The following is a 13,651-nucleotide window of genomic DNA, read 5'->3' as shown; positions in this document are numbered from 1 at the left end:
TAACTATTAAGAAAATGAGTGCTCTCATTATATGTTCCGTAGTTATCGCCGTTTTTCGAATGTTACTGCTGCTGATTTTGTTGAAGTATGCCCATAAATACAGCGATATGTAACCTCAAGACTATACCTATCAAAAAGTATTTTTATACAGCAAAGTCGCGACAATTTCTAAGTGCTTACTAGTAAAGCCTCCTTTATTCTGTCTTCATTATTTGGTAAGTAATAACTTTTTTAATGTTAAATAAATCATTTCATTAATTTTTCGGTATATAAAATAATAATATATTCCTGAGAGGGTGATCCTCGAAATAACTCAATCCGTGACTAATATTTTTTCAATGCGACATGTAAGTTACTGTATAGAAAGAGTTTAGTATTTTTAAAATGTAAATGTATAATAAAATGTTGATGAAAATGGGCTTAAAATCCTAAAAGGCCACAACAGGAAATAATTCTTCCCGGCTAATTTTGACTTTTAAGTTGGTCGGGACTTTGATACGCACAGTCAAAATTTTCCTAGCACCGCAGCATGAAAATGAACCTGGTAGTCATTTTATAATTTTATTTCATTCAAAAACATTTCAGGAACATTTTCAGAAAATAAAAGATACATACTGAGTGGCGAACGATCAGTAAAATGTTTAATAAGAAGTACTATATTATGTTTTTCATTACGCCGCTTTTGTGTGTAGCATGTATTTAGGTATACACATGTAACAATAAAGATCGGAAAGAAATCGAAAATGGCTAACAAAAAAAAGGAATATAATTAAAATGAAATTTATGCTGTTGTAATCTTTTTTTTTGGTGATTAACTTAAAAAGAACACACTATTTAGTCATTCTATTTGAAAACATATAGGTTTCAATGGGCCTGTTATACCAAATGAAACATAATTACTTTTTGGATATAATGGACAACCCAAAAAATAAATTAATCTCTGTAAAAACAGAAACGTCACAACTGTATATATTTAGGGTTAAGCTAAAATGTGATTTCTCGACGCGATTTGCGTAAGAAGTACGAAGTTTACCTTTTCAATACAATGTAATATCGGGTGAAGATCAACTTTTACTATTATTTAAACAAGTTATGAAGGATGCAACTTGTTTTTGGAAAATCCCGCTCATTACACTTTCTTTACCGTAAAGTTGAAAAAAATATGTAAGGTTAAAACTTTTCTGAGATGCTTTATGGATTTGGCCACACATGGGCAGTTTAACAAACCATTTTAGCTGGAAAATTACACTCAGATCCTTCGTAAAAAACTGCAAACTATCCTACAATTACTCTGTATATATAAAAAAGAGCAACAGTTTAATTTGCATAATTACAATAGGTTTGGTTCTACCAATGAAAAACTCACAAAACGTAGGGCCTCAGAATGCGACAGCATTAAAGCTGCTGTATATAGATCCAAGTACAGTTCACTTCCGGTGTGGTCACGTGACCATAGTAAAGTAAGCAATGTTAGAGTAAATCGTCTGCAGTTCACTGTGATATTGATACATTTACAAAAAAAATCTTAATGAAGAAATTTGTGAGATTTGAAGAAACAACATCCATTCAAAGTTTTATTTTGCTTTTTCCAGACTTATTTGTAAGTTATGATTAGCGGGCTCAAACGATTCTTCTGTTGTTATGTATCAAAAATGCCTAGCACTAGCAAACTGACTGAAAGGGCATTCTGTATACAATAATATATCAAATCAACCTAAATAAATTGCAAAGTTTTGCAAGATATGTCTAACAATTGAAGTTTAATCTTGAAGTATCTAAATGCATAATCTGAAAGTGTAGCTTTTTTCACGAAACAGTGTGAATCGTTCTATATATTGAGTGCAGTTAAATGGTAATTTTGTTCCCATTTAAAAGATTTCTTTTTCGCGTCGAGTTTTGGTTCACCAACAAATGTGAAATACACTCGATGACTGCTTCCTGGAAACTAACCGGTACTCGCACCGAAAGAAGGGACTGTTGGAGTCACGGTCAACTGACAGAATTCGACCCCGCGACCTCCAGATTACGAGACATCTGTACAAAAATGAAAAAAGGTAAAATTTGTATCTCGATTCTACTCTATATAGTTTTGAACATATTTGAATATAACTTAAGTAAGTCAGTTTATTCAGAGATTACTTGCAAATTTGAAAAAAAAATAAATAAATAAAAAAGTTGTTAAAATATCATAGCAACCTGCCGAATATGAAATCGATTATCGAAAGTACAAACACTATATGCCACAAATTGCAATGTACCACAATATATGCAATGTGTGACTTTCATCGTACGTCAATTCAGTCGACTAAGTTCAAGAGATACTCAGAATACTGCGTGAACAAACCTATCTCAGTATTTGTTTCTATATATTCATACAGGAATATTTTAAAAATATGGGGCACCGTGTGTAAAACTTTTCAATATTCAACGCTGCATTCTTCGTTCGTAATCGGTATCCCGACCTATCCTAAATTTTTTACATGACCCTAAATGTTTTATGGTCTTTGAAATTTTGTAATTGCCTCCCTTTAATATGAAAAAATGTAAAAAGTGGACTATTTGTTTTAGCTTTTGGTATAATTTATAGTTTTATATTCAAATTTGAATACTTCAACAACCTGAAACAAATGGCAAGTATGAAAACAGCGCATAGCTTCGAAGTTCATCTATTTTCGATCTATTTTGGTTGCGCAACTGAGATAGGCAAAAGGAGTATAATAATAATTTCATAAACTTACATCTCTAGTTAATTTTTGCAAAATGTGTACTTATCAATGCAAATCTTTGACAACCTTAATATAAGAGTGTTTATATTCATATGTTCCCTAAGGCAAGATATTTTTATTAAATTAATACTTAATATGCTAAAACGCTATCTTGGTCGGGCAACCGAATTTTATAAATACTTCCAGTGCACGGTATAGACCCCTTCGCCGTACTACACAACCTAGTGTCACATCGTTAGGTGTGAAATAACGACGTACCATTAACTAGCCTGTCCAATTCTGTTGAAAGTATCCTGCAAACTGCTATCTCGTGTCTGTCCGGTACACAAAATGACACATCGACTGCCGAACGTATTACTTCTTTGATTGAGATTGATTCAAATATCTTGTTATTTTAGGTCTTTGCTTATGTCAAGTGCAATACTTCATCAAACATACGTATCATCAATATTAAATACTTTGCTTCTACTTCTGTAATAATGAAATAAAATACACATAAATTTGCCTTGATTAAGATGACGGTATCACCATTCGTAATTATATTAGCCTTCCGTCCGTAAGTTTCCGGTGGTTTCCGTACAATCGGAATCGGCTATTTCCGTGGTTTCGGCCGGGCCGGGCTGGGCCGGGTTTTATTAATAACCTTATTGAATCTATCTGCAAGATAAAGGAATTAACAGGAAACGGACTAAAGCGGAAGTTTGAAAAGACATTTCTGACATCGTCTAATCTGATGATTTTTCGAAAGGATGGAACGTAAAAGTTTTTCAAAACCAGTTCATAACCTGTATAAATGAGCTTCTGTGTTTTGTGATTCTGTCAAAATACAGTTCATTTTTCATTTTATGGCTGGTATTAATCAACTATAATCAAAGCATGAAAACCAGGGAAGATTTCAGGATTCCAGTCTGCACTGTAACTGTAAGTAGCTTTATTATAATATAAAATCTGTGTCAATCAGTACAGTGAGGATGTAAAAGGTACGCTCTCGCCTGATATGGATTTCCTCGACAGCGTATATCCCGTATCCTGTCACCAACAAGCAGTGTAACTAATATTTTATTTGATAAGAAATTATAATCATCGACATGTTTTTTTTTAAAAATCGTACACGTGCTGACACCTAAGTTGTCTCCCGTTGTTTATTAGAGTTACCTTTCGTCCGGCGCAGTAATACATTTGCAGTGAATCGCCGAGAAGTCGTGGGAAAATTAAAAACCATGTAAACAAACTAAAATTAACCACCTTTTCAAGATGAATTTCAAGTGATCGACATTATGCATTTAACCCGCCTGACCTGTGTAGCATCTTAGATATCTGTTCTAAGGTATTCATTGTGTAGAATGTCATGTTATGCCCTTGCAATGCTAATCCCACTCTGATTTTTTTGTTTACATTTTTTATCAATGAGAAATATGGCGTCCATCCCGAGATGAACTGACGTGGCGTTAAATTTTTACATGTTTAAGCAAACCTGGTGTGTTAGAAAGAAAATCTCATCCCTTCAACATTATTTGGAACACTGTTATTGTAAAAAACCTGTTTTTTCCTTATACAAAAGCTTAATATTTTGTGTTGAATGTACTTTCACAAACACCTCTGTTTTCCTATTACATTCATAGTACCACATCCTTATCCACAAAATACTGAATATTACAGGTGTCCATCAGTATTATATCAGTTTAGGAATATGTTTTTTATTTTCCCACCATCGATTTCTTGAATATGCACCCCTTCCGCATTGCTGTATGAACTGTGAATGTAGCAATATGCGTCCCCTTAATAGCATAAACATGATTTTTAGTGTCTTGTTTCTTTTCTTGTTGACTTTGGTACAATGACGCTATACATTGACGTATTCTGAGCGAAATGTACATGTATATGGTATGTTGGGGGTTGTCTAATTAACTTTATACTTCTTCAGTTACTTTTTCACAGTAAGAACATGATACTTATGGCATGGTTATTCCTTGCAGACGACTGTTCACTTACGTAATATGTTGATAAAGCTTGACCAAATATTTGGTTCCTCATAACTGACCGGGTATTACTCCAACCACCAAGCACAATTTCAACGATATCGTTGACAACATCACTATGATTTTTTTGTAACAACACGTGGGCGTCATGCATGCCTGAAATTATACAAAGAAATGTGGCAATAATTCATCGGTAAATTCCGTGCGATTACGTATTCGTGTTAGGCGTTTCGGTGTTCTTCGGACAATAATGTAGCTTGCAGTGGCTTTTCGTTCATTCCGGAGAATGCCGAAATCGCATACGGAAAATGTAAGCAGACGGAAAATGTGTAAAGAGACGGAAATTTACGACAGTCATTACGGATCTATTACCATAAGGCATAAACAAAAACTCTACTGTAAAAAAATATAATTGTAACAAAATGCAAACTAGAGTTATGTAACTTGCCCATCTTCCGGTCATCTCATATGGAAATTGTTTGTGTGGATTATGAATGCACCTACATGGAAAACTTTTACAAAAATTTCTAATGTGTTTATATTCTATAATCAGTTTTTACTGGTGCCTTCCCTTAACCATTGCACTTACACTGCATTTTTGTCACCAGTATTTATGTATCATACTATGATCCTGTTTATGATTTTTACGCCAAACTCTGTTAAATTTTGACGTTTTTGTCATTGACGTCGTTTCAAATGCCATAAGCATCCCGCATATTCGACACCTAGGGCAGACAATATCGAGGGACATTTAAAGTTTTCTTACTTATATAATCCTTTGACAAGTTGTATTAAAAGTCGTTTTCGTTTGTTACAGAATTAGGCTATTTATATTTATGGCCAAAATATTGTTTAGAACAGAGACGCACGTACATGTACACGTACAAAGCAGCGTAGTTCAGTGTAGTATAGCATGACATGTCATAGCATGTATGGTGGCAGATACAACCTCTTCAAACGCGCCAACACGCCAGAACAAAATGGCAGAAATAAGCCACCATATAGCATGCCGTAGCATAATCTTAACAATTACATGACATTTTATAAAAAAAATCCGGTCCATACTTTGTTCTTCATGCCTTGCTGTATTCAACATGTATTTCCCACTGTAAGAAAATAGTGTGAATACTTATTTTTGATGTCATGTAAGACTTATTGAATGCCTTGTCGGTCACTGAGTTGGCAAAAATCCTTCAGAACTCGGGCAATAGAATTGTAAAAACAAGTATACTTGCCTTTGTTTGAAAAGACGATGGCTGTTTTCATGTCGAGTCTAATTCCGTTTTCATACAAGTCATGCTGTTCATAGCTGTGGACGTCTGAACAGTAAAATGTCAGGTCTAAAAGAAACAAATTAAGTGTTCGTTTGAGGACCCATTTTTCAATGTAATATCGTTGTTTAATAGCCTATTGCGGTTGAGTCGCTACCGAGCTTTCATACCTTGGACATACTTCAGTTATCTTTGTCGTGATAAAAGAGTAATTAAAACATGAGCTTTATTACATGCTTTGCACGGAAATATCGAAATATTAAAGCGAAATATATCTGGTATTTTCACAGTGAAAAATATTAAATATATTTTTCACTGTTAAGACACTATAAAATGGGTAACTATAGTCAAACAACGTGAAATAAAGAGAACAAGGAGCTGCGTTCAATAAACGCTTGATGCCCCCGGTGGCATCCTGGTCAATACAAAGCAACCTAAGTCAAAAACGAGGTTAAGGTCAAACTGATGTCAGTTGATGTTTGAAGATGAGGAATGGTCACAGGTTACATCTGTATTAGTATCAATTCATTCTTGTAAGCGGTATTAATGCTAGACGAAACGGTCCCATTTGGTTAACCAAGAGATGACCCATATAAAGCAACCTACGTCCAAAATGAGGTCAAGGTCAAACTGAGGTCAGGTGATGTTTGAAGATGAGGAATGGTCACAGGTTACATCTGTATTAGTGTTAATTCATTCTTGTAAGCGGTATTGATGCTAGACGAAACGGTCCCATTTGGTTAACCAAGAGATGGTCCATATAAAGCAACCTAAGTCCAAAATGAGGTCAAGGTCAAACTGAGGTCAGGTGATGTCTGAAGATGAGGAATGGTCACAGGTTACATCTGCATTAGTATCAAATCATTCTAGTAAGGGGCAGTGATGCTAGACGAAACGGTCCCATTTGGTTAACCTCGTACGGACGGACGGGCGAACGAACGGACGGACGGACGGACAGGACGATCACTATATGCCTCCCGCATCAGTAGATGCCGGGGGCATAAAAATTACTTGTTTTACATGTAAGATCAAAATATCTTTCACTCATGAACACCATATCTTTTACATATCTTTCCTGGCTATGCCTCTCATGAAAATATTGCATCTGGTGTTTACTAGTGAGATAGTTCAGATTTACCCTGAAACAAATATCCTCTATGTTTTTCGCAGTGATATCAATATTTATTACATACTCGTTTCTATTCCCATTTAAGTTACACCGGTACCGGAAACGTCAATATTTTTCCATACACTGACGCCTGAATTTTATATCGGGTGCGTGACGTAATTCAGTGTGTGTTGTTGCACTATTTTTTCTATTTAGTTCAGTACTGTCAATCCTATTCAGGCTATTGAACATAATTTCAATATTAATTATGTAGATGTATGTATAACAAGAGCTGTCACAGGAGACAGCGTGCTCGACTATTTCGATGCTGGATAGTGAAACTGTGCACATCTGAGAAAACTGGAGCTGTCACTGAGAGTGTTTTATTAACTCCAATGGTGGGTGAAGATATTGCACAATAACCTGAGTCTGTGTCAAAAATATTGAGTAATAAGAGAAGTACAGATAAAGTGTATCAAAAAAAAAAAAAAAAAATACACCGTGACTGAGGTAAAGTCCTTGTCCTAGTTATATAGTCTTGCCTACAAATGGTAAACAAGTGGTCAAAGTTTCAAAGCTACATGACGAACAGGTTAGGCAAAATATTTTTATACTGTATGATATCTAGTAGAAATCATTTTAAAGAAGACTGTTTTTGTAGTTTTTGTACCGGTACTAAATATTGGTATATAATTAATTCTCAATTCTCAGGTTTTGACAGTCTTTCTGTTCGGCACCTCCCGTAGGCGTTAAGCGGAAATAGCCGAAGCATGTCGTCTGCGCTCCTTGCTAAATCTGTTTATTGACCTCAGACAATAGAAGAGAGACAATTTAACTGTGTATAGCGTTGATCTTAATAAACAAGGGAAGATAATAGTACCGATTTTTATCCAATTCTTCAGTATTGCGAGTAGGATAGCTCTACTTATTCTTCGAATAGTCGAGCTAAAAAAGTTTTACATACTCAAAGTATGGCAACACCTGGCAAGAATGATCCAGAAACATAGTCGTAAAAACGTCTTCCCATCATCACAGAAATACCAAAATTCGAATGAATGATGTTCTAGTGCTGAAAATAAAACGTACACCATTTCACAGCCGTACACAGAAAAGAGAACATGTTATCTTGCTTGAAAATGCCCTCGTAAAATGAAAAACGAAATGAAAGGTCCAAAAATATGAGAACCAAGTTTACAGGATGTTAGACGTGAATCTTGACCCCTTTTTAAAACAAAATAACCATAGAGAACCTAAAAAACTGTCCACAATTTTACTTCTTTGGTAAAATATAAGCTAAATGTAGTTAAAAACGGTTAAAAACCTAATAATCCTACCATTCAACAATTCATTTTCAAGAAATTATATACTGGTATTCTTTCTGATCTTCCGAGTGTTGAAAGAAAACTGTTGCAGGAAGGTTCGAAAATTTATGTTTTCGTACACTAATGTTTTCGTACACAACATCGCCAATAAAGCTATTTATGGTCGCAAATTCCATAACAGAGGTATTGTGCAGTGTTTTCCGAGGCGGTTAAGAGGTACATTAAAAATTCTTTTCTAATAGTTGCGAATGAAAAATAACTTCTGTAACTGTTTTAGCCTAAATGTGAACGTTTTTAAGGTCACTGATTAAAAACGGATTAACGTTAACGTTGTGCTGTCAGGCTTTTTGTACAAAGTCTTTAAAGATAATGTGATAAATAAAGCAATAAAAAGCTGTATATAATATCATCATCAATTGATGTGTAAAAAGATTCTTTTATTTTTGTTTTGTTTTAAAGTTTAATTTAAGATTTAAATATAGAATGTTTGTATAAAAACAAAACTTAGAAAGTAAAATAATACTTGTGAAAAACGTTTTTTTTTATTACTGGTCACAAGTTAATGTCGTGTTTAAAATTTAGCCAAACTCCTCGTTATACATTGATACACTTCCACATAATTATATATACAAATGATACAAAGAAAATGGAAAATAACTTTTGATTTTTCAATGAAAATGCAATTAATTCCGTTTTATGAAATATGAAGATGGAAAGTGGAATACTGTGATAAAAGGGAATGATGGCGATGTAAATTTACACCGAGGATTGAGCAGATTTTTTTGATTTTTTTATAAGTCCGCATGCTAAATTCTACTTTCTGATCAAAGGCACTGACCTGAAATCGTACGACAACAACAACAAAACAGGAGAAAATTTAAGATATCACGAAATTATTGCTATATATCTTAAGAAGGCTACTGACAGTTTATATGAATATGTGAACACATGCGAATTAGTTTTTCTTACGAATATTTCTATTCAAAATTAAAAAAACTTTGTAACCGGGTAACAGAGGTAAAAATCTTTATATTTAACGACTTCTCCTTGGTGTACTGGTCAAGATCGTGGGAAAGCGACGCGGCCCAGGTTCGATTCCTGACTTTCTTAATTTGGCATTTTAAGACAGTTTAGAAACAAAAGCTCTTGTTCTCATGTTCAAGATACGAACAAACTTCAATTTTAAAGAAAGTTAATTTTTATTCAAAATCTGGAGGTCAATGCCAACAGCTCTACCTTGTCTTCGAATAGTCGAGTTAAAACTTAGTGACAAGTCATCCCCTTGATATGTCAATATGGACAAGGATTTTGATCTGATTATATATATATATATATATATATATATATATATATATATATATATATATATATATATATACGATAATATATGAGGGATACTATGATGAAGATAACAGTATATCTTAGCATCAGATGAAACTGATATTTATTATATTTGAAACATTTTCTGTTCTCTATATTAGGAACACTTTTAGCATCATAAGTACTTTTTTCCGATTTACTATTGACTTGTCTTGCGTCGACCTATAACACGACAGACAACACAAACAGGATTCCGTACATTTTAGAACGAAGACAGATTATTATTGAAGAATCATCAAAAGAGTATTACTTACCCTGTATCATTATGTAGCGCCCTTGATATGAAATATAATACTGTTGTACACATGTCTAAAGCTTACTAACATTTAGTAACAAATCAGCCCGGAAGAGAAAAGAAGTGTTTCCGACTTAAGAACGTTTGCACTTGAAAATCGTATATTGTTAACGCAGTGAAGTAGAGCAAATTCCATGAATAGTATCAAAATCACGATTTTAACTTATAAATTCGGTTATCTGATCATTTTTCAAAGAATATTCACGTGTTTATCTTGGAAGGTAATAATACTGTATACCCTGATGCCTGTGATCCTTAATCATCTCTATGAATAATTCTTTTAATTTAACGAAGGACAATTTTTGAAATTTCACAAATTCTATAGCACTCGTCACATGCACAAGATTTGAACCTGCTTCGCGTATAAACTGTAAAGATAGTAACTGTTACGCAGACAACCGGATCAGTTTCCGTGACATCGACACTTTTGATTTTGATTTGTTATTTCTATTCTCGCAAAAGTTGCTTCATAATTTTGACAACTTGCTCTTCCCTTTGTTTTGAAAATTCCACCTTGCACGTCTTTTGATTTTAGCATCATTTGCCCTTTTCAACAAAAAATCTAATTTATTTTCATCAGATTTGCAAGACAGCAATTTACGTTTTGATTCCATAAAAATTGATTTACTTTTGCGACATTCATCATTGAACCACAGTGATTTCTTCTTCTTACGTTTTGGTGTATTTATAAAAGTTAAATGAAATGACGTACACAAGCTTGGAAAAATTATCTATACACATATTTTATCATAAGCATGGCTATCATCCATATTCAGGCTAAATATACAATTCATTGTAAAAGCAACAGAACAGTGGTCCGAAAACTCTTATAAATCAAGAACACTCATATTGAATATTGAATTAAAGCTATTTACATCTGTGATGTGCGATTTTCTGCAATATCGGTCATGAGGTCAATTCTTCCTCATGCCCAGTTGTGAAGTGTATTGAGAGTATCATAAGCAATATGATCATTGGTACAATGTTTTCAAAATATAGCCTTGTAGAAGTTTCCGCAAATATATTCAAAGTTCTTACCTTCTGAGTATAACGCCTTTGATGAATTCCTTCTAATATATCTATCCGATACCCGCATAGACTCGGAAGCGAATGAATTATTGAATAAATGACAGTCTATTTATTACGTACACCTTCCTCGCTCACCGGGCGAAATTCTCGTGAATTACATGGATTAACTTGAGCGGAATGTTACGACGAGGGAGGTTCGTCCTGGTTAGTAATCAGTATTTTGTAGATATACGAATAAGCATTGTGTAATTATAAACGTTTCATGCTTGTTGGTCACTGCTGATATTTTAGTATTTTTATATAGTTTTGTGGTATTGATCGAACGATCTAAAACAGTGTCATTTGAAACAGTTCTTACAAAGTAAAAAAAAAAATCAAAAGAGGCAACCCTTGAAGGTTATCTCAATGAGGTCAGACATCCGAGGTCACATGTTACAATGGGTAATATTGTCATTCGTCGTATGGTTCCGTAATGTCATTCGACAATTTCCGTGTGATTACGTTATCTTCCGTATGCGATATCGGCATCTTTCGCTCATAACAAGAAATTATCTTTATATCCACTCGAGATTGTCGAAATTACATAGATCTACGGTGAATACGTATACGAACGGTCGGAGATTGTCGAAATTGCATACGGTGAATGCGTATCCGAACGGTCGGAGATTGTCGAAATTGCATACGGTGAATTCGTATCCGAACGGTCGGAGATTGTCGAAATTGCATACGGTGAATGCGTATACGAACGGTCGGAGATTGTCGAAATTGCATACGGCGAATGCGTATACGAACGGTGGGAGATTGTCGAAATTGCATACGGCGAATACGTACACGAACGGTGGGAGATTGTCGAAATTGCATACGGCGAATACGTACACGAACGGTGGGAGATTGTCGAAATTGCATACGGCGAATACGTACACGAACGGTGGGAGATTGTCGAAATTGCATACCGTGAATACGTATACGAACGGTGGGAGATTGTCGAAATTGCATACGGCGAATACGTATACGAACGGAAATTGCCGATCGTCATTACGGGTCCACTACCTTAAGTTTCCGTTTTTCTGGACCCAGGCTTTATTCTTAGGTTTCCGGATAGATTAAATGGCTAGCCATGACTTTTGGTGTAATATCAATCATAACGCTGACGACGGCTCTTAATTTTAACTTGCCAATGATCATCACATATTTCACAGTGTGTCAGTTATGCTATATTTTCTTTATTCATCCTTGTCGGCAAAATGAAACTTGTTTCTTCTTCTGCTGACAGATACTCGCTGCATATTTATGTCATCGTTCATATCTGTCCTAATTGCAGTGAAACAGAATTGATACGTATCATTTAATTATTTTACACTATAATTATTTTAAACTGGATCTGTTTTTACCATGTAAGAGAATTGAACAGAAATTCAAATAGCCCTAGTGTTACATCAATACACCCACAAATCGGGCCTCAAAAGTACATGAAAATTGTTACTAAATGCACGCATAAACTCTGATAAGGGTTCACCGATATGATTACATAACATTACGTTAGTAATCTCTATTCTTTGGGCCATATTCATAGTCGCCACTCAAACTCACACTTGACTCAAACTTGGGTAAGTATCACTCAAGTGGGCCTCGAGTAGACCTTGCGGAAGTGTGAGTGGAGGTCGAATGTCATATACATAAATCCCACTCAATCTTAACTTTCGGAAGGGCAACTCAAGTATTGGTTTCATTGTACACACTATATTTATAGGATTATAACGGTATATATGACAATATAACATCAAAGGTATATGCAAAAGTGCTGATCGTTAATTTTGCAGATCTATTTGCCAAGTCGGAAGTTGTCGTTTTATTGCCTGCCTGAATGTTTGTCCGTCCGTCTATTTGTTTTATATAACGTATTAATATTGGTATTATTAGTCATGTTAGTAGAATAAAAATTTATACTTAAAAATACATGAGTTTTTTTCCGCTGAAATTGAAATTTCATTACAACTGAATAATACTCGTGCCTTTAATTGTTGGTGTTTCCGAAAGCCAGTCCACGTAAATTCCAATCATTACAAATATATCATTTGTGAAATAAATGTTTTTGAATGAGATTTGGTGAATATTGTCTTTTTTTAATGACATTAAATTGGAGGGAAATGTTTATATTTTTCAGTATGAATTTTCCGATATCTAGGCTTGTTAAATGTTAATATTTGTTACTAGGACGTGTGTTTCTGGGATTGACTGATGAGCCCCATTAGCCTATGCTTCGTAGATCTATATTTAATTTGCCTGTATCTATTTTTAAAAAGTTTGCATCAATTAATGTCTATTATTTTTTCCTTTTTTTGTATTTTCATCGTCCTCTACATGCAAAATGTATTAAAAAGAACATTTAAAAAATTTTTTCACAAATATGTACCTTCGCCTTAAATACATACACGACACTATTATCATACCATCAAATGACTTAAAGATTGTAAATTCATCATCTAAACTTGCATTTTGATATTTGAGAAACACTCAAGTGTCTCCAGGACCTCCCTCAGC

At 34.3% G+C, this 13,651-nt stretch overlaps 1 protein-coding gene across 1 annotated transcript in view; it reads right to left on the bottom strand.

Annotated features, from left to right (window-relative positions):
- LOC128558715 (uncharacterized) overlaps positions 1-11,260 on the bottom strand; it is a 43,853-nt gene extending 32,593 nt beyond the window's left edge. The window contains exons 1-5 of the mRNA XM_053548879.1: positions 11,120-11,260; positions 8,049-8,153; positions 5,937-6,045; positions 5,771-5,811; positions 4,719-4,861 (exon numbers count right to left, since the gene is read on the bottom strand). Coding sequence (XP_053404854.1) covers positions 4,719-4,861; positions 5,771-5,811; positions 5,937-6,045; positions 8,049-8,153; positions 11,120-11,177 — 456 coding nt within the window. The 5' untranslated portion in view covers positions 11,178-11,260. The remainder of the gene's footprint in view (positions 1-4,718; positions 4,862-5,770; positions 5,812-5,936; positions 6,046-8,048; positions 8,154-11,119) is intronic.
- Positions 11,261-13,651: the final 2,391 nt, after the last annotated feature.

Source organism: Mercenaria mercenaria, chromosome 7 (assembly GCF_021730395.1).
Source record: "Mercenaria mercenaria strain notata chromosome 7, MADL_Memer_1, whole genome shotgun sequence".
Taxonomy (NCBI): domain Eukaryota; kingdom Metazoa; phylum Mollusca; class Bivalvia; order Venerida; family Veneridae; genus Mercenaria; species Mercenaria mercenaria.
The sequence above is the reverse complement of the archived record's forward strand: the minus strand, read 5'-3'. Positions and strand labels throughout refer to the sequence as shown.